Consider the following 22,618-nt stretch of genomic DNA (forward strand, 5'->3'; position numbering starts at 1 on the left):
ATGCGTGTGAAGGTCAGAACTGAACGTACCCCCCTGTGAATGTGGCAACATTTTGCTGAGCTAGTATAAACAGAACCATATGCACGTTGGCTGTTTGTATGTAGTATGGAGTCTATTGCTGCATTTCCATTATCCCCAGAAATGCATAAAACCTAAATGTCGCAATAAGAAACTGTTAATGGAAACGCCTACATTTCTGACAATCATATCGCTAAAACTCTTTTACGCTCCCATGAGATGATTTTTCAGACGTATCGATAAACACTTTATTCGGATTTCCCCGTCACCAGAGATGACGCGGCGGGTCATGTGACCAGTTCACTCGAAGTCCATCTTCCTCAACGTGAAGTCTCACGTGGAGAGAATTACGGAATGTCGTGAGAGGAGACTTAATGACGGTTACAGTCCATCTACGAAACATCTTTCAATGGAAACACGTACAAAGTGGCTTCATCGTGAGAAAACACTGTGACGGAAACACAGCTTACGTGTCTCCCACCGCTCAGTTTATGATGATAACGCCTCTACTTTCACTGCTCGCGCCCGACTCGTTAAACAAGGTGTGCCGCCCCTCCCCGTGTGGAGAAACATGCTAAGTTTGCCACGCATTAAGCCTCTGAACAGCGCGGCGAAAACTTGAATATAATTTGTTCTTGCTCGCTAAAGCGCTTCTCCCCGCTCCTTACTCGTCCTCCGTTCCCTCCCTCCCTCCCTCTGTATTGAGATGGACCCTATGCCTCCACTGACTGTTACTGTGGAGAAGCTGGCAGCATGCGTCCTGGGAATGCGAGCATGCACCACATTCCTCCGCGCACACACACACACACACACACACACACACACACACACTCCCACAACCACACGATGCCCTGCCAGCTTTGCAGGTCATTGTATTTGGCACGTGGCCACTATCTCTCCTATGTTGCGCACACACACACACACACACCACACACTTCCACGTACACACTCAGCCTCTGCCTGACTCTCGCCTTGGCAGACAGCTCCTGCTGAGTAAGGAGGCCCTCGCTCCCTCTCTCTTTCTCTCTGACTTGCTCGCTCTCTTTTAGCGGCACCCCGAGCTCCTTTTCAGACCGGCCTTCACCCCTTCTCTTTATGTCCGCACAGTAGTCTCAGTCTCATCTCTTCCTACATATTTAAAACGCCTTCAACCCACAGAGAATGAGTAAACCCAAGGCACTCCCATGTATCCCATTTTTTTCCCCGATGCCAGACCCTTCTGTCGAGCCTCTGAAAGGGTTTTGTCGTCAGCCGCGTTGCAGCACCGGTAAGCCCCACCACATGCTTTTGAATTGACACGTCGTAACTGGCTGCAAAGATTTAGCTCTGGCCATTAGTCACGGCTTTATTCTCCTTCTGGCAGTAATGTCTCAACAAATAAGAATGAGAGGTGGGACGTCTTGATCCAGGCAAGCTACATTTAGCCTTAAGCTGTAGCCTCGGTTTCACAATGGCAAGCGGTGTATGGCCGGGCTTACCCGATGCCACTCACACTGACTCAGATATCAATTATCAACACAAGTCGCTGCAAAACCAAGAGTACACCTCAATACGTTGGGATTTTTGGTGAAGAACGCTTGTGTTGTAGCATCACCACATGCCGAGCTGTTCATCAGGAGAAATGTATACTGAATGACGCGTGAGTCACTGGGACAAGTGTCAATTTGTTTGCCATACAATGACTACTGTTAGGTGAGCTGTATAGATAATAACAGTGTTTAAGTCCAGTGAAAATCAGGGTGGTGAGGAGGCTTTTTTTCCGTCTGAGAGAATGGTTCAGGTATGAGAAATATGGTCAAACTCTCCTCCACTCATTCATTCAGTTCTGTTTAAAAAAAATAAATAAATAAATAAATAGGCAAAGTACTTCATAATGGGGCCTTAGTTTATGCTCTAATGTACGTGTTATCAATGAAGACACCTTCACGGCTCATCCCTCAGGGTGCTTTTCTGTTGAAATGCTAACTGCTAACTGCTAATTGCTCAATACAGTGTTGCTTTAAGATGCTCAAACAAAGGTGTTTTGAACATTGACATAAATTGGAGCGTGTCTGGCCCTCTCCTGTGCTGACCCTTGCTCAAATATACAGCATATCCTTCGCTATGATGACATAGCTTTAAAATAAATATTTGCTTTCTGTTCTGGATAATCAAAGCATCTCTTTCATTTACCGTACAAGTGCCTTTTTAGGAAGGACTGCTTTTATATCTATTTTTAAACGCTATCTGTTTGTATATACACTTATTTTAGGTGTGAAAGGATGACGAGGCGCACAAACCACTTCTGTTTTCAGTGTCGCGTGACTCTTAATCAAACCACGACTGTGCGCGGAGGCATTTGATACCGTCCAGTTATGAGACAAATATTCAACATGCAAGTGAGCCCAGCACACTTGAGGTAAAAAGCTCGTCCCAGATGTTGGTCCAGCTCCTTCCATAACTGACAGCTGAGTCTCGGGTATCCTATCCCACTTTTGTTTCCGAGGCGAAAAGAGAATTCTTGTTCCCGTTTTGTAGCACCGTCTCTTTTTCTCCGGTCTGATGAATTGTTTTAACAGTAAATCCTCTACATAGCTACAGTTTTCTTTCTACCTGGGTAGAGAAGGAGAAACTGTGTGTGTGTTTCATTGTCATGCCAAGGACAAACGGGCCTGTCCCGTGCCAAGTGGTGCCAAGCCAGCTGGCTGTCGCTCACGCTTTTGTTTTGTCCTATGCTCTGTATTCAGCCCACGACACACATTGTTGTGAAGAGCCTTTCACTCGCTCTCCCTCCCTCCCTCCCTCATCCCCTTTGTGTCCCGTGCATGTGTGTGTGTGTGTGTGTGTTTGTGTCTTTTATTTCACTGACCTTGATGTGGCAAGAAAACCAGAAACACAAGTGGGCCAATGGATAGAATTAGAAATTAAACACTGCTCCGTGTCATTACGTACTTCATACTCACCGTTGTTTGACTTTGAGCGCGCAGCAACTCTCGCGTGTTCTTACACCAGGAGGCGAGGGGGGCGCCGCCGCAGCCAGACCTCGGCTGTTGTTGTGTGCCATCTCATACGTGCGTCTCCGCTCTGTGCTCTGTAGTGGTACATAAAGGAGATGGAAATACTCTGCGGTCGGAATGATCAGCTAACAGCATCCTATTTCAGAGGCCAAGTGCACTCTTCTAAATAACTTGATGCTGCTGAACACGATTGTAAAGATGGCGCTACGCTTCAGATGAGATGTTGTCAGATTGTCAAACAGCGTCCGTAACATTTTCAGAATTGAGGCGGCAACCTTTTTTTGGAGAGACCCATCAGGCCGGCCAGGTAGAAACAGAGAAGAGAGACGAGAAGACAAACTTCCATTGTCCAAACAAGCCCAGTGTTAATGGGAACTGCACTGTCTGATACATCGTTAGTATGATGCAGGCCAGTGACTGGGGGTCGTTGAGTCTCGTGCTTTTAGTTTGAAGGAAGCGTTCTCTTAGAAAGCTACAAGTTACCATCTGACCTTTCCAAACCGGCCCGTTTTCAGTGGATATTGCAGAAATCTCAGTCGTACTGCTAGCGATGATTTTTTTTGCTTCAGAACTGTCAGCAGATCATTGTGGAGTAGTTTGTCCTGGAGTATAAAAATGTACGGTTCATTGACTTTTTACCATTTCCATTCAAATCAGAATCCCAAACTTTGTCAACTTCCAGTCTAAAAGAAGAAACGAACCTTTCTGTTACATGAGAAGTTGCTGTCGCCAGCGGCAAATTCATGTCAAGAAACCGGTCCTGTGTTAGCTTCTATTTGTGATGGACCGGCAGATCCGTGCGGTTATGCAAGAGTCGTGTTTTGAAATTCTTTTCAATTATCTTTAAATGCTTTGGCAGCATCATTTGAACACTGATGCCAAAAACAGACTTGAGGTAGAAAAAGAACGTCTCAAAAGAAGTTGATTGGCTGGTTCTCACCCATGAGAGGATACACTTAAAGTGTCTTTTCATAAATATTCATGGTTGGAGTGCCACCCCGCGACCCCCTCTACTCTCCCACCCCCTGCTGCCTCATGTGTCCAAAGCTGTTTTTAAATCTACATAATTTGGGTTGAAGTGCCTTTCAGATGGCCTTCTCTGTTGTAACACTTTCCGGAAACAAGGGAGAGACACTTATTAATCAGGGCCTCATTGTGTGTGGGATAATGCTTGTGTGAGTGTGCGATGGAGGCAGACTGCTGCAGAGGAAACCCCACCGTAAGGAAGGGACTGGAGGTTAAACAAAAGCAAATTTGAGAGGGAGAGAGTCATGGAGAGAGGTAGCATGTGTGAGGAGGAAACAGACGAAATGAGACGAGAAGTCATTCTGCATTCACGTTGTGGCTTACCAAAAAAAGCAGAACCAGCTGGCATGGTGAGATGTTGGTCAACCACAACAGCCGACTGCCACTGAGGTTTCAGAAAACAAGACCATATCATTCACATCCGACTTCTTGCCTGGTGCGATTCACCTACCATGTATTTTCATGTCTTTTGGGCTATAGGCTTTGCCAGAGTTGAACATCATGAGCACTGTCATTTGCATTTCTGCGCATTTAACGCTGGCTCAATGTGAATTTGCCATCTGGCAGCAAATGAGTCACTACACTCAGGTTTGGGCCTTTTCTTTCCTTCCTAGAGGGAAGAATCATGGGCAACCGTTTGTTCCTGTTCACCGTTTTCAGTAGATGCGTTGTTCACACCCTGAAGAAGGCCGCTTGCTGTGTGTGGGTTGTATCCCAGTGTTCTTTTTTTTTTTTTTTTAGCACTGATGTTTTAAACCATTTCATCATGAGGTAGCCATCTCAAAAGACTAAGACAGACGACTGTAAATACAGATAAATACATGAATATAAACTTATTAAACACATTCATAGGATGGAAGGTCAGGATGTGGTGATCATTTAACCAGACCTAAATGCTCCTGAAGTATCAGACAGAATGAGCTGTATGAAAGTAAGGCACACTTTACTATCTCTCTCCATTTTATGTAAGATTAAGAATCTGGACCCATGTCTATATCAGAAGGCGTCACAAGGTGACTTGCTTGGGGCCTCAGGTTTCGAGTGGACGATTTTGGGACATACCATAGCTTCTCTCTCTGGGATTTTTCAAAGAATGGACATGGGTCTTCTGAGGGTGTCCTGTGGTGTCTGGTAACACAATGTTGTTAGTGGGGGCCTTTGGGTCCTATGGGTTGAGGGGAGGGGCCTCTGTGGATCATCCCACAGATACTTGATCAGTTTGATCTAGTGGATTTGGAGGCCAGGTCAACACCTTGTGCTGTTCTTCATGTTTTTTGAGTTGTTATTAAACCATTAAACCAATCAGGTGGGAGTAACTGGTCTGGTCCAGGTGGGTGCTACATGTCTAAGTAACATTAATGACAGCCAGGTCCAGAAGTGTCCCAGCACAACATTTAATTGCCACAAGATGGTGAATGTTATCCACTCATCCTGTCGGTGGTTTTAATGTTGTGGCTGATTGGTTTGCAGCCCAGATACACTTAAGTGTTCAAAGGCTAGTTTTTCTGCGATTTTGCTCAAAGAAATCACTGAAGCTTAAAAGAATGTGGGCTCAGGTTGCTTTTCCTTTAAGAACTTTGACAATTAGAGTTTTCAGTGCCAGGGGGGAAATACCAGAAAGAAGGGAATGGCTTACAAATAGCAGTGTTTGATTCACTTCACAACTGAACAAGCCAAAGGTGGCTGGTTCAAGGTCAAAAGAGTTTGAGGATTTGTGTTGCATTTTGTGTTTGTATTTATTTATTTTTTAGACAACTCATGAATGTAGTAGCTGATTGGTCCTCGTCCTTTTGTGTTACATACAGCCTTGAGATCTGATATGTGAATAAACTTACTAGTATTGCACACGATCGCATGTATACTGTATATGCGTGGAGCGCACTGACACACACATACACGCACACTAGCCCCCGGGTTGTTATTACTAGCCCTTCATTGTCCATACAGGGAGGATTGGAAGGCTTGCATCACTGTTGGTTCAATCTTAAGCCGGCCCTGCACTGTGTGAATCCAGGCTATTGTGATGGGCTGTGTGTGAGTTTGTGTGCACGCGGTGCCGCACTGAGCCGGGCCAACGGGTGCAGCCGAGTACCTCTTATCTGTCCTATATTACCAACTAGGTGAAAAATGAGGGGAAAGGATCCTCACGATGAAGAAAAGCGGAGAACAGGGAGATAAATGTGATAAACTTTGAAGCAGTTTGCTCCAAAGTTCACTAATGGAGAAGAGAGGGAAGAAGAAGAAGAGGAGGAGGAGGAGGAGCGAGTGAATAGATACTGAATAGAGTAAGTGAGAGAATGGTCCGACTGGCATTGTGTGTCCCCCTGTACATGTCGTAAACCTCTCTCTCTCTCGCCCCGGCTGTGCGTCTGCATGTTTGTGTGTGTGTGAGTGACTGATCTTCTAGCGATTGGAAACATTTTCTTTTGTAAACTGAAGTCTCCGGGAGAGAGCATTGTGGAGCATTGTTTACCAGCGCCCCCTCCTTTGTCCTGCCTCTGTGTGTGTGTGTGTGTGTGTGGCCTTGTTTGACAGTTGACATTATCAGATGATTGCTCCCGCGACTCATCTCTGTGTGCGTGCTCATGTACGCGCGTGCCAGCGTGCGGTTAGGAACACGACAGCGGCCATTATTGGATTGCCACCGCCGCGTGTGCGTTTGTCCGCGTGCAGCTGCGTGCTTGTGTGTGACAGTCGACATTATTGGATGGCCGCGTGTGGGTGCGCTTGTTTTCCGTTCAAACACGGCGTGCCGTTTGACAACAGGACCGTCTCACCCCGCGTTGCTGCGTTGCTTGTAATAGTTACCTTCTTTACTCAACATGTCATTGACTGAGCTCAAACCCTTGTTAGCAGGTTCTCATGCTGCTGGTCATGGTCGTTGTCGCTTGACTTGACTGCCGACTTGCTCTTTCAGTTCAGATGTCAAGTCAGACATGGACACTGCAAGACGTTTGTACTCGTGTGCTCGTCAGTCTGGCTCACTTTGTAAGAACGCCACACAAACACTATTCAACGCTGTGTCTTCTTTCCCGGTTGAGTTCATTTTTGTTTCTACTTCCTGCTTCACTTTCAGCAGCAGCAGCTGAAAGTTTCGCCGAAACGTCGGCCGCATTCTGCCCAGCACAAGTCATGCAAATGCCTGAATCTCCAAACCCACTCAGTTAACCTTACCGGGTCTTTATTGATCCAAAATAATCAATTCAAAAACCGCAGAGAGGAAAAGAAGCAGCTGGAAATACTAAAGTGGAAACGCGCTGCTGCCGTACGGACCCATCGCAGCTCGTTCACACGTTACATTTCTACGTAGACTGTGCATCAGTTAAGGCAGAAGCATCAGGGTAAGTTGTGTAGCCAAACCCGGTTCACACGCAGGGCAGACAAGTCTCTAGTTAACAATTAGTACAGATTTTATTGGGAGCAGTGACATGATAAAATATACAGTGTATGCCTTTAACAACTATGGAGTTACTTAAGAGTGGCCTAGATGCTGAGGGTTACATAGTTTCTACTGGGAGCAGGTGTCCGCATTGTTGACATTCGTGTCGTCTACACAAACAATAGCGCTGGAAAAAAAGGCAGAACCATATACGAAGTCAAGTTTCAGTGACATGACTTTAAAGCAGTTTGAACTTCTTGGAACTAATTTTGTAATCCCACATTATGACAACCGTGAGACTAACGGCATGGTACAGATAGTAGAGACACATCTGACTGGCCACTGTTGAACCGTGCTGGATTGCACTGCAGCAAAACCCGATCCGTGTTCCGTTTAGCCTATTTGGTTGTTTTGTCAGGCAACGCGGTGTCGGGAACCATGTGTATTTTTTTCAGCACGGGCTGTAGGGTGATTGGAATCAAAAGCAGGGCTGCTTTCCACCACAGTGCTAATGTCGGTCTGAACACGGCCTCACTATACATCTCTGCAATTCATCAGCCCGGCTGCCGTGACAGATGCTTCTATTTGAAATAAATAAACGAACCTTCATTGTGGAATAAAGCTCACTTTGTTAGGTTTGATCCCCGCTGTATACGGCGGATTCAATGGAGTAGACGGCCTGTGTCCGGCATAATGCCGTGGTGGCTGTGTGAACACAGCTCGCAGCATTCACGCAGCCCTTTTTTTCAGTTTAAGCTCTTCCCCTTTTTCCCCAGTTACACTGTTTCTGATATGGGGAGTTCTGTTTGCGATGCTTAATTTTCCAATCTTTTCTGGTCTATTTATTTCACTAATTAGGTTTATCATACGCGTTTGCTTGTGTGGTGAAGCTGTCCCCCCGTCCTCTCTCCCCTGGCTTCCTCCGCGAGGCCTCTCGGCCGCTGCCCGCCTGCCTGCCTGCTGCCTCTCGACCATTGTCAGCTAACAATGGCAGGCGAGGCCCCAGCCTCGAGGCCTGCGGCCTGGGCCTTAGAGGGGGGTTTCGGGGGTGGGCGGCGCTTTGGGAGAAGGGGAGTGTTTAGCCCGTGAAAAGCTGACTCTTAGGGGGCAGCCGGTAGGGGAGGGAAGCCTAGAAAAAAAAAAAAAAAAAAAAAAAAGCAGGTCACTCCCAGATTAAAATTTAGTGTATGTGACTGTCTGCCTACGTCAGCGAGCCGGCCTCGGTGTGTCTGCGAGGAGGCAGGCCGGGGGGAGCGGGGAGTGGGGATTCTTGGGATTTTCAGGGTGCGATGCTGGCTCGCCAGTTAAGCTGGAGGGAGAGGGACAGAGGAGTCTAAACAAAAAAAACTAGAACCAGAAACAGAAATGCGCAAAAAGAGGAGGAGGTAGTAATCAGGGTGACTGGCCTCTCTTTTACTTTGCTTCAGCTGTTTTAGCAATACACACCTTCGGGTGTGTGTGTGTGTGTGTCGGGGAAGCGGGGGGGTCTTCTTAATGGGGCAGCAGTAGCGTCATAATGCATGCAAGACAAAGCTGATTTGGTGATGCATGCTTCCTTTGTGTTGGTGTTGCATTTGGGGATGAAGGGACGGGGACGGGGGGGGGCTCTGTAATACACACACACGCACATACACAATCCAGTCCCCCTCTGTTTTGGGCCCCATCCCCATATGGTGGCTTGGCTTGATGAGAGCTTGATGAAGTCAACCAGAAGTCCCCCACCCCTCTGTGAGTGTGTGTGTACGTGTGTGTGTGCAAATCTGTGATTGCTTTTCAGCTAATGGATAAATGAGAGTTTCACCCTTGCCGAGCCTTTGTGTGCGCGTGTGAGTCGTCAGCTTGTATATTGGCTCGCAAGCTGTTTTCATTATATTTCATTATTCATGTTTCATGCATGATTGCGCAAGGCGAGCAGTGATCAGCTCTGTAGGGGTGGAGGCTAATCAGGGGGTGGAAAGGTTTCCAAACTCAGACATGCAGACGGTCCAACAAAGCCACAAATGTCGTGACCTTTTGCAGACAACAAAATCTTTCCCAGAAAGAACAGAAGGAAAATATCAGAAGCGGAACCAAAACATTACATAGAAACTACAATTGGTATTTATTTTCAAACTTTCAGAGGCTTAGGATTGAACTCGGGTTCAATATGTAGCTGTTACTGTGGTAAATGGGCAACCATATTAACTAGTAAACCAACAGTGGTTTTCCCCAGGATTGCTGAGAATCAGTAAAAGGTAACATCTAAAATAAAGTCAGGTTAGTGTTAATACTGTGTACGTCAGAAAGTGTTTCTGCACCGTGGTTTGTCAGAATATACCAGAAGTTACCAGCTCCTGCTGAGAAACGTTGTGGATGCTGCCACTTTTAGTCACTGCAAGGACCTAAATTACTCCTAATGTGTACTTTTCGCTAATTTTAAGCCCCTGTGAAAGACATTTTGTTACAGAAAGCGTTACCGAGAGCACGTCATGTGCTCGGTCAATATTCACTTCTTCTAAAAGTTGCTTTTGTTCAGTCCTCAGACAGGGATCCGGCAGCTTTCATCAGATATTGGCTTTTAGCTGTACAGTAAACAAAAATCACGGATGAATAAAGCTGGATTTGTGTTTCAATTGTTCAGCTTTGTGCTCAGTTGTGTTTGTGCACAAACTACAAATGCTCAGCTTTGTTCCTTCCTCTGTGTGTGTGTGTGTGTGTGTGTGCGCGCACACAAACACCATCACGGCGAGCTTTTTCTTTCCTTTCTGTTTTTGTTGCTACCTTGCCATTCCTTGTGTTGTGTCCGCCAACTCAGAATGGAGCCATTTTGTCTCCTTCAGTTCCTGAAATGAAATATAAGCCTCTTAAACACATACTTATCTTGCCTTGCAGACTGCGCTTGAAGAACAAACACACACATGGACGCTCGCAAGCACACACACACACACACACACACACACGCACGCACACATGCACACACACCAACTAAAGAGGCATTGTGATGCCAGCCCTTGTTGTTCCTAAGACGGCGGCTCCGTGCACATGGCAGATGGTTGCGTCTTTGCTTTGCATGCCGCCATATTAAACAAAAACCATGGCTAAGGCCACGGCTGGTTTAGGGAAAGGGCAAAGTGCGAGAGGCGCAGAAACGGACTAGACAAAAGAGCAGCGGAGGGGGAGACGGGAGACAACAGGCTTGGCATACGTAAACACAAGCAGGAAATCCATGGGTGTAAATGTGCACATGTGTGTGCATAACCGCATTAGCACTGCGTGCATAGCTCACACAGATGCAATGGGACAGACACACACACACACACACACACAGTCCAGATGAGCAGTTTGCTGCAGGGAAGGATCTATACATGTAGCCAGCAACATATGCAAAGCAAATGTTGTGCATATGTGTGCGTGCCTTTGGTAACTCATGTATTGGTGATTGGAGGGTAAATTCAGTGCAGTGACCTTTTACAGTTGTCGACCACTTTTACCTTCAATGATAGCTTGTTCTGTCGGTGTTTGTGTGTCCATACTATGCTGTTACGTGCTGATATTTGGGGGTTATCTTCAGTTTGTCGCCAGCACTTTTCCCGCTTTCTTAAAGTTTGACAAAAATGTACCGTTTAGAACACCAGAGCTAAGCACCTTGAAGAGCCCCGGCAGGTCCAGCTGCCTCCGTCCCAACCTGGATGACTGAGAACCTCCACAGACGTGCACCAAGTAGAGGTTTAATATCAGTGGCAGCCATCACACCAGGTTTCGCAGTGTTTAGCGTAATTGTGCGGTTTAATCGCGGTGAGATCAGATTTGTGGTAATTGCTGTGGCAGAGGGTTTTGTGAAACGTGTCATTTTGTACATCTTCATTTGAACGCCCCCCCCCCCCACGCCGTCTGGTGCTTCTATTTTCTACTTAAGCTGCACTGAAAAGGGAAACGCAAAACCAAGCATTCATATCAGATTGTAAGCTACATTTTTGCGTTGGCGTTTAGTTCTTGATTTACACACCGGGCACATATCAGTGACAACCAACACCGAACTCAAGAGGCTGCAAAGCTGAGTGATAGCTACTTCCTATCGGCTAGTTCTGTCTGATGTGTGCGTGTATCTCACACACTATTCATGAGTTAGTCCACCAAGCAGTGATGTTACCTTGTTGGCCACAGGTTATTTAATTGCTGGATGGTTAGCATTTTGAGCGGTGATCTAGAGGGCAAACAAGAACACTACTGCCATTACTTTAAGGCACAGCCGTGTGGCTTTTTGTGTGTCTATACTGTCATCCTGCACAATTCAACCAGCACATTGTGAGTGGTAGTGTGTGCAATAGTTAATCTTAACCTTATTAAACTTAACCTGGTAAACAAAAAACCAATGTAGCACCATGATAATATATATTGTATGAAGCCTATTGGCATTATTCCAGTTTGTGTAAACATTTTCTCCAATCCAACATCCTCCCTCAGGTTTCCAGTTGAAAAACAACTTCTATCCGACGGCCGTGTGTTTGTAGCATCCTCTGTGAGTTCACCATTACATTTCTTGCCTCGAGACCTAGCCGCAAAGAGCAAAGGAAAAGTTAAAACGGGAAGTTTTTCTGCTGGACAAGGCACACAGGCTTTGTCACCTGAAGTGGAGCACCGTTCTTGTTTTGCAGCAAGATAAATTGCTTTTGCTCGATTCTTTGTTAAGTGTGGTCAGGCAAGGCCGCAGCACAGTAATGCCTTTACGGCAATCAATGGACAGGAACAAAAAACACGCCCTTCTTATCTCTAAATTAGCCTTGAGTGAACAGGGTTCACACACAGGAGAAAGAACAGCTTCTGTGTATGACACACGTACCAAGGCCCTTCAGATCTCCCTCGCCGCGACTCCTCGGCTTCAGCTTCGTATTCCACGCATTGTGTTTTCTTGTGTTTCTGTGCGAGCACTTCTGCTCCCCGCGCTCTCAGCTTTCTGGTCCTGCATTCTGCTGCAAAGTTGAAAGTGGCATTTGTGGCTTTTCTCCTCTCCAGGCAACCTTCACTCTGGAGTTGCGAAAGCTCACAAAGGTATGAATGGACCAAGTGTCTCCCCATTAGCAGCAGAATGTGTGCGAGTCTTGAATCGGGCCACTTCAGCTTGTTTTCAAGTGAGGCCGATTTCCTTGGATTGAAATTCAGACACGGTGAGCAAAGGATGCCATCCACCCATCCATAGCTTTTTATCTTAAACAAAGGTACCTGTATGTGCATCAAATGCAGAGCTGGCAAGCGCTATCTTGCGCGTTCTTCCTCATTCTGATGACTTTGATTGGTTTTGTTGGTCTTTATCTCTTGGCAAACCCTTCTCGGACGTGTTCTTACATCAAGTGCTGCCTTGCTTCCCGCTGAATTTATTTCCATCGCTTCCTTCTCCTTTTCACGGCGCCCTTTGCTCAACCGGCCCGGAGACTCGGGGCAGACGTGTCAGCTGATTTCCACTGGCGTCAGCTCCGTCAGATCTGCAGATTTTCTCCCTTCTCGTAGTTTTCACAGTGACACATCAGCTGAAAGGGACTTGATTAAACCTTTCTCCCCCACCTCTTTCTCTTTCGTCCTCTTTCTCCCCCTCTCTTCCCTGTCTGCCGCTTCTCTCCTAACCCGGTGTAACAGAATGGAGCGAATCAGGGAATCAATTCAGTGTAATCATGACAAATGAGTCCCGGCGGTTAGCAAGGATTTTTTTTTTTTTTTTTTCGCGTGGGTGTGGGTTCGCGACAGGGCTGCTGGGAAATCACAAATGAATCAATCAGCTGTTATCGCATCAGCAAACACTGCAGGAGGGAGAGATGGAAGGATGGATGGCTGAATGATAGATGGACGGATGGATTGGCAGAGGGGAGGGGAAGATTCAGTGTACCCTATGTGTATGTTCGCTCATATGCACGTCTGCTGTGCAGAGATAGATGGCTGATTGAATACAGGGCCAAGTGGGTGCCTCTGTGTGTGAATGGGAGCGGGCGGGCGGGGGAGCTGTGTTAACCTTGGAGCTGTCAGAACAGATGGGAGACGGGAAGGGCCACAGGCTGCGAGGTATGAATTCTCTGCTACTTTTGGAAAAGGGGGAAGTGAGATTGGGGAGGGAATAAGGTGGCAGCGACGTTTTTTTTTTTTTTTTTTTTTTCCTTAAGCCGAGCGTATTTCTGCTGAGATGCAGTTTCTTGATAAAACAGCAGCGTGTCATCACAGACTGAATGAGGAAGCAGAGAAGCGGAGCAAAGGACAGTTTGTGCATGCCAGAGGAGGATTTATTTTGAATGTCTCATTCTACGACGTTTTTACCAGACTCTGTATGTATCTGGTTGTGTAGGGAAATTACACCACAGTAGCATCTAAAATGCTGACTAATATTTTGTGGTTTTGAGTTCATATTCATACTAGATTTTTGAGTGGAAACATTTACAAGTTGTGTAATGATGTTGAACAAGTGTAAAATATAAGTTAAGCATAAATTTACTTTAATCAGAATTAATAAACTGTATATTTGGTATTTCTATAGTGAAGTTCCTTGTTACTCACTAGGTGACGTATACTCAAGTACAGTATATGTCTGTGTTAAGCTATAATTAACTCCCTATGTGTCTGTGGCTGCTTAACGCTGGCTCATCAGTTTGTCTTTTGAGTCTTTGGAAGCCAGAACATATGACTGAAAACAGCCATTGTATAGAAGTCACTTTACACAGTGACACTTTGCACTGGTAAAGTTGGAAAATGATTCTGAAAATGTCTCTGGAACACACATAGATCTGAATCTAAAACATTTAAAGATCCACATCTAAAAACTTCAAGTTGCAAGTATGAAGCCGTGCTGTCAGATCTGTGAGGCTGTGATTGGACACAGCACGGCAGCAGTTCATTCATCATCATTTTACCCTCTTCATGCAAATGCTAATCAACACTGATGTGTATGACCTGAAACCCATTGGAATCTCATTCATTTTGCAAGCTCCTGGTCATGAGTATGAAGCAAGCAAGCTTCAATTTTAAGTGGTCACACCATAAGAAGTACTAAGCATGTCGAAAGTGACCAGTCATTATGAAGAGAGTCATCGGTAATGGGGCTGAGCTTGCACTGAGCTTGCACTGAGCTTGCTAGCCTCAAGCTTGTGGGAACTAATTTTTGTTCCCGCTGTGCAGAACCACTCTCCAGCAAGTGAGCTTTTCTGCTCATAAATACTATTTTGGGTTCTTCACCACACGGTCACCAACTGAATGGCTGTGGGATGCTTTTGTTGGACAGAACTCCAGCACTTTTATCAAAATGGCAAATGAGAAAAGAGCCTTGTGTTGTGTTAGTTTCCTCCTTAATACACTACCCAAGGTGAAGGAGTGCATTAAAGTGGAGGAGTGGCTTTTGGCAAAGTATGTGAGGTGTACGCACAGCGCTGTGGGGAAGGTACATGAATGGAATCAAAGATGGTCTCCTCCAACTTTAACGTCCAGTGGGAGAGGTGGGAGGGGTTTAGACTGGCTTTGGTGGAGTAACACTATGGTTTATTTGTGTGAGTGTACATGGATACTTTGGCTCACCGCCCAGCTCCATCTCCCCAGCTGATTAGGGGTTAATGGCCTATGAGCGTGGGGAGTTCTCTGTCTCCTGATTGGCTGGCTGACTTCTGTGTGGGCGGGGTTGCCATCGAGTGACAGATGGTGTACAACATTGAAGGAGGCAGGGTGGAGTGTGTATGCATGGATATATACATAGAAGCGGGGGGGGGGGCTCTAATTACAATAGAAAGATGTATAATGGTGGTGTCTCTAAAGTCTCTCTGCATTTTTGTGGGTTTTCTCACACACATCTATACAAGTGTGCAGCAGTATTTCACCCACTCACGCATCTAGAACTATACTTACAATTTATTGTACAACCCACACGCATCATTATACATTTTCATTGAAATGGAAATCTGAATTCTCTTATTTGACAGAGAGGTGGTGAAACTGCTGCTGTTCAGAATCACATTGAGGATTGTATCCGTGGTTTGAATGCACACAGCTCTATATGCAAGACCGCATCATGTGTAGCCCGCAAAGTGTTAATAACCACAGATACCACACACACATTTAGTTCAGCATAAAATATGTCAGGGGTAGTATGTGTTGCTTTTCAGGGCAACCATGCTTACCTGCAATAGAAAAGAAAAATGTGAAAACCACATAAATACACACACATACACTCTGAGGGCCATATGATTTTCCCCAAGGATTAGGCTGGATCGTTGTACTTGGCAACACGCCCAGTTTACACACATCACACTCCTGATTCACCTTTGTTAGAAATTCATCTGTTTTGCTGAACCAGACCCGTAGCTAGGATGCAAGTGTGTGTGTATGTGTGTGAAAGAGAGAGGGGGAGAGAGATTAGTGATATCTACTGTGAATATCACTGACTAGTTTGCACCGTTTCATCTTTATGCTGGCTGTGGCATTAAGAACAAAAGCAGACGGGCCATGAAAAGGTTGTTTTGTTCTCTGTGTTTATGTGTGTGTGTACGTGTTTGTGTGTTCCTGCAAACCGTCCGATACAGCGCGTTATTATCAAGTGTCACTGCGTTCCCATCTGCTGAAGACACACTGTCTCTCTCAGACTTACCAGACACAGAAGCATTCTGTACACAATGTGGCAGAAAAGAAAAGATGAGGTGCAGTTTTTATAATAAGCAATGGAGCACCACAAGGTTCTGTTGTCGGTCCTCTTCCTTTTGCGCTAAATATTTCTTTGGGGGATATGGTGGATGAATGCTACAGTATCTTTGTGGTAGTTGAGTCATTAGGCAGTTCATAATCATTTTAGTTTTATCATTTACTGCCTACAGCAGTTTTAGCATGGATATTAACCTGTTGGTTAGGGGTGGGCGATATGGCAAAAATATCATATCACGATTTTTTAAAAATAAAATCACGATTTCGATTTTATCACAATATTAAATTGAAAAATGAAAAATAGACAATTTAGTCCAAGAACCTTTCTTAACCGATTTTATTTTAAATAGTCGCAGTTTTGCCTGCATGTGCAAACAATCAAGTTTAAGAGACGTGGCATGGCAGTGCTGTACAAGTATTTTCGGCTGGGCAGCTCGTACCGTGGGTCAACTACTTTAAGCAGGCGTTTGAACCCCTCGTTTTCTACCGTCTTGAACGGTACCGTATCTTTTGCAAGATAAAAGGTAACTGCTTCTGTTACCGCTTTCCATCGCTTTCTTGACTTGTCATATGGAGTGCCTTTGTTAAATGCCTGTGTTAATGTTGACTCTTTTTGCCTTACACTAGCTGCTACCTCTGCCTGCAGTGCCGGTGCCGTCGGGCCCCTCGCTGTTTGGCTCTCAGTATATTGTTTGGGATGCTTCCTCTTTAAATGATTGAACAGGTTCGTCATGTTGCCACCCGACGTACGAACCTGTTTTGTGCAAACTTTGCACAGAACATTTGCCTGCACTTCATCAGTTGAGGAAAATACAAACCAATTCCATATAATGGAAGTGGATTTTTTTTTTTTTGTTTTTAGTTTGGTTTTCAGCCATGGCTCTCCATGCGGCTACCGCTACACACATAAACAAGGAGGCGGGTAAGACAGTGCGTCACTGCCCGTAATTCACTATGATTGTTCGGTCAGGTTGACGACGTAATACGTCTGGTGTGTCGGTGCATCAGCATAGAACTGCAATTTATAGAATGTGCCCTCGACGATCCCACGATCTCTGCAGTTTGACAGATCGTCTTCACGTTGTAATCGTTCACGATTTAATATCGACAAATCGCCCACCCCTAATGTCGGTTGATAGTGTCTTACATTTTCGACGGTTGTAAATTGAATGATTCCTTTGCCATTTTAGGAAATATACTTTCTGTGCTCTCTTGCCTTATTTCAGTTATTGCAACTGTAAGATTCAGGAGGTTATTATGGCTATTGATAGGGAGGAACTACTAGTCCAAAGATTACACCATCTGCCTAACAACACAAAGCTTGCTAATACATTGTATCTTGTTTGTTTAATTAGTCTGTTAACTTTCCTAAAAGTATAGAATTGCTTTATTCTCTCAAGCTGTTTCCTGTTATATTGCTGAGCGGCTAAACAGAAACCAAGTCCGAAAGCAAAATGTCAAACTGTTACTTTGATCGTGCATCTCTCAAGAGACTCATTGGCTCGTGAGTGTTGCCCACTATGTTCAGAATAACGATGTTGTGTAGCAAGAGTCTTTATTGAGGTGTGAATGCCAAAAACTGAGAATTCGCCCATTTAATTAATCTCAACGATGATGCAGGTTTTATGTGCAAAACTGGCGAAAGGTGAGGGGAGGGGAGCCAGACAGACGGACTGTGAGCTGAGTGTGAGCCATTTTAGACTTGATTGAAAGTGAAAAGAGCAGCGGTGTCACCATCACATTCATCCCCGTGGCCCAAACAACAATAGGCTTTAACTTAACAGACACAGAGAGAAGAGGTTGGGGGGGGTCTGAACCCAAGAGAGAAAGAGAGAGCAGCACTCGCAGCTGTGGTACAGACTTAATACTGAATGTAATCTGCCATCAAAACTTCTACTCTAATTCAAAATGCTGGACTGGAGTTTTGGAGGCAAGTGCAGTGATGGCTGATGACTGACAAGACGTAATTTAGGCAGCTTAGAGTGCAGGTAGCTCTCAGATGTTCCTGTGATGCTTTTAAGAAATGCACTCCCCTGTTTTGGGTTTTTTTCTTTTTTTTTTTTGGACTTGATCTTTATGGTTCCACTGTGATGATTTCAGCTGGAAGATCAAATTTGGACTCCCTTACGCTAAGCTCTTATTTGTGCAAATTGGCTTTTCAGGTATATCCATTATAGAGACGATGGGGAGGAATGGAAAGCCATTTTTGACATTTACAATATTACTACGCTGCAAGACACAAAGATTGGTTGGGCAGGCGGACTCAGTGGGAGGGAGAGATTTCAACAATTTGGAGGACTCTTTATGTCTATCACCGACAGATGCATCAGCCTGTCTCTCTCCCTCTGCAGTCTGTTCTCTAACAGTGTCTTGCTCATCCTTCCTGTCATAGTCAGATGCCACGTTTGGCTCCGTTGACAGTTTGTCTTGGTCAGTCATGTACTTCTGTTGGTTGATTGGTATGTCATCCCTCGACAATCAGTAGTGAAGTTGATCACTAGGCATGTGTAAGGTACGCTAATAGGTTAATATATTGTCTGGCGTGCAGTCAATTAGGCTAGTTCAGTATGTCAGCCATTATATCAGTTGGTGGTGTACATGTGGCTCTGATGGTTGCTAGGTCAACGAGTACTTGGACATGTTTGTCTGTTGGGGAGCAGTTCACGTGGTCTGGCCACATGCATATTGAAAATAGACCTTTGGTGGCCTTTGGTACAAGCGCGTTGCTCCAGGTAGCGGTTGAGAGAAAGAAAGACAATTCAGTGAGTGTCCTCCCTTACTCTCCTGCAGCTATTTATCGTTCTTTGTCTTGGTGAACACAGTTTGCAGTTGAGTGGATGTCGCTGTGTGTGTTTATTTGCGATGCTTTTGTCTGTGTGCTCAAAACATTTGGTTTGGAAAAGCCTTTTTGTGGGATTCTGCCAGGGAGAAGGCTTAAAACACCATTATTAGTCTGCTCTACCGTGTTGGCCCATACCCCAGAATTGAAGTGTTCCTGTTTGGTTGAATGGGTTTTGGTTTGTCAGAGGTTTAGATGTATACATTTTTTCCCATCCAGGCCCAAAATAGGCTTAGCATTGCCGTGCTGTTAGCTTGCACGTCCTTCCTTTATGCCTCTGTCTCTCCGCTGTCTCTCTCTAGCTGTGAAACCAACTGTGGGGTTGCTATGGTTTGGCGAGATACAGTAATCCAGTGTACACACACACACCACCTCATAAATAATTGACCTGTCACAGTGAGACGACATGACAGACCAGATACACTCTCCCCTCCTCTATTCTCTTTTCAGCTCTCACATTTCTACTATCTCATCCCCTTTATTCGTCATTCACCATTCTTTTTCCCGGCCTGTTATTGTTCCACCTTTACCCTGTCTGAGTTAAGTGCTTAATTCTGTCTTTAAGTTATGTGCGACTTTGTATGCAAAATATGTCTGTTTTCTTATTTCTAACCCTAACCCTTAAATTAAAGGCTCACCAACTCATGAAATGCTAGAAAAGATTTAACAACAGTACAAAAAACTGGCACTAGATGGGAGGGATTGCTACAGAACAATCTACACTTAGTTCTTTATTTAACATTTAACATTTTACATCAGATTGTTGGTGCTTCCTGACTTTAAACTTACATAAATTATCATTCAAAATTCATAAAAAAGAGAGATATTATCCAACAAGTAGGAAGCATTTAGGTGCAAGGAAAACATTTGTATGTTTGGTGAAACATTCTTTCAGGCAGTTTTATCATTTCCGTGTCAAATGCAATGTTTTCAGTTTATGCTACAGGGATGGGATGGTGGCTTTTGTACATGGCCAAGACTAGATGATTTTCCTAAAGTTGTCTCAGTAAAGGCCAGTCCATTTAAACCTGCATTCGAACACAGCAAGACTGCTGATGGCCGACATCCACAAGCTTGAGAGGGAACAGCAGCTCAGCAGTCGGTGTTTAAAATCCATCCAGCCAGTACGGCATATGTGAAATTGGCCAAAAGGCTCCGTGTAAGGGTCACCTGGAGGCAACGCCGGATGTGCCACAGAACTATAGAAAACGTGCGTCCGCAGATGCTAAAGAAAAGCCCAGAAGAGGCCGGCAGTCAACGGTCAGCCTGGTGCTCTAAAGATTAACTATGCAAAGTTAAAGTTTATTTATTTAGCCAACTAGCCTTACTGTCCTGGGGGCAGTATGCATGCGTGTGTGGGCAGGAAATGATCCCACCCTAGCAACCCCTTTTTCACTGCACACACACACACACACACACAAATGCATCGAGACGTAAAGGGAGGCAGAGGGAGTATCAGATGCCATAGTGCCCTATTGGAGAAGTCTCATTAAGATGTGTTTGTTTTGTACTGAAGGTTCACTCTGTATGTTTGCAGAGGCTCGGATTACAGATGCTCCTGCTTCTTTTCTACTCCCCTCATGCTCTCTTTTACATCTTAGCAGTCTGCATGTTAGACGCTAACCGGCAACGTCTAAATGAAGGAAACAGACGTCTGACTTCTAAAAACATAACCTTTAATAAAGCAGTGTATGCGCGTGATTTAATTTCGTCACCGTGAAGAATGGTTTAAAGCCTCCCTTTCCCCCTGTGTCTTCCCAGGCTTTCACCTCAGTGGCACGGTAACCGAGCCTGCCACATCGTCAGAGCCAGAGGTCACGCACAAGGTGGCCATCAGCTTCGACCGCTGCAAGATCACTTCAGTCACCTGTGGCTGTGGGAACCGAGACATTTTCTATTGCGCCCATGTGGTGGCGCTCTCTCTTTATCGAATCCGCAAGCCCGAACAGGTAATAATCACAGCAGAGAATATACGGTGTATCTTTAAAGCCTTACATTGATGTCGTAACTCTTTGACCAGTCACTTGTATATAAAACTGTCATAGATCATGTATAGAACCACTGGATAGAAGCTTGTGAATTATCAGGAACATAAGTGACTAAAATAGAATCCTAACCGGAACATTTAATTTATTTACTTTTTACTTTCCACTTTCAAGACACAAACCACGAGTTAACCGTTTTGAAATGTACGTAGTTGACAAGGTGTACACCTACTGTTTTGCGTGTCTGATGCAGGTGAAGCTACGGTTGCCTATCTCGGAGACACTGTTCCAGATGAACAGAGACCAGCTGCAGAAGCTGGTTCAGTATCTGATCACGGCCCACCACACTGAGGTGCTGCCCACCGCCCAGAAGCTGGCAGATGAGATCCTCTCCTCCAACTCCGAGATCAACCAGGTCCACGGTGAGTCCGCGACTTCTTCATTCCTTATTCTGATTGATAGTTTCTTTAGAGAAAGCGAATCCATCCATATCCACCTAGGACCAGTCTTTGACGGTCAACATTGAAGCACAGTGCTTCTCTTGATTCTTCAAAACTTCTCGCTCTGTGGAGGTGCCGTCCATCCTCTCTGCAGTGGTATCTTCACAGGGACAGGCCGGACTTGAAAGCCCCCAGACTTAAAACATGCTGCACACTAGCCTACAGGCTGTCATACGTCAGAACCCCTGATTAGTCCGGCGAAGCAGCAAACCAGGCTTCAAATGGTTCGTTTGATTTCCTTCAGTTCCCACACTCCAGTCGATACCCCGTCCCACTGGCAGGGGTAGGTTGAAGAAAGCGGAGGAAAAAGTAGTTGAGTGATGAAACATATGCAGCGGAGAAAGCAGAGGGAGAGCCGCGAGGAGAGGCAAGGGACACTGAGAGGACGAGGCGGGAGAAATGGGAGCGGTGAGACGGAAAGGAGAGGAAAGATGAAAGGGCCGGAGAAAGCGCCGAGATGAAAAAGAGGAGGAGAACCGCAACACCCTGCATCTGGGAAACGGCGAACGAGACGCATCCTTTCACCAAACAAAACTCTTTATCTCTTACTCTGTTTCATCCTCCCCGCTAAATGTTGACATTCTCCAGCTCTCCCGTCCAGGAAACACGGCTTTGTGCTTCCTGTCTGTGTTTGACAAGGGGGATCATGGGGGTTGAAGTTCAGTCGATCCAGGAGCGAGGCTGCCTTTGATGGAGGAGCGTTGCTGTTTGGTGCAGCGTTCTCCCAGCCCGTTGGAAACACATCTCTGGGCTTTCCTCCACTTGCTTCCTGTTAGATCAAAGCTGTGTCCCCCCTTCGGAGCATATCTACATTTCCCTGTAGTATTAGCCAGACACACACACTCGGAGCCAAATGGAAGAAAAATAAAGTTAGCCTTATATTCCCTCAGTGCATGATTAACCTAACTGGAACAGCATTTCTTAAGTGTCATGTTGGTGCTGTATAAGGTGAATGTAAAACAAATAGGAATGAAAGCATTTTTTTTATCAGCAGTGAGGGAATAAATCCTAGATGAAAAACACACACATGGAAAAAAATAAGCATAGGAAATGGGTGTAGTGTTTTTGAGAGTTAGGCTGTCATCAAGTAAACTTCATTTCCCATGGTCACCGTCTGTTTATTTTTTTCTTGGGGTGTGAATTGAGAACAGGAAGGAACGGAGTGCCCAAGTGAATATACAGACTTTATTCTATTTACACCAGCTTTGATGGGAACAGAAGGATGTTATGGTTAA

The 22,618-nt window shown here is 45.3% G+C and overlaps 1 protein-coding gene across 1 annotated transcript in view; it reads left to right on the forward strand.

The window, feature by feature from the left end:
• Positions 1 to 22,618, forward strand: part of zswim5 (zinc finger, SWIM-type containing 5) — a 59,149-nt gene that overhangs the window by 21,484 nt on the left and 15,047 nt on the right. The window contains exons 2-3 of the mRNA XM_047588981.1: positions 20,660 to 20,847; positions 21,137 to 21,305. Of these exons, the coding sequence (XP_047444937.1) occupies positions 20,660 to 20,847; positions 21,137 to 21,305 (357 nt within the window). The remainder of the gene's footprint in view (positions 1 to 20,659; positions 20,848 to 21,136; positions 21,306 to 22,618) is intronic.

Source organism: Mugil cephalus, chromosome 7 (genome assembly GCF_022458985.1).
Source record: "Mugil cephalus isolate CIBA_MC_2020 chromosome 7, CIBA_Mcephalus_1.1, whole genome shotgun sequence".
NCBI classification, from domain to species: domain Eukaryota; kingdom Metazoa; phylum Chordata; class Actinopteri; order Mugiliformes; family Mugilidae; genus Mugil; species Mugil cephalus.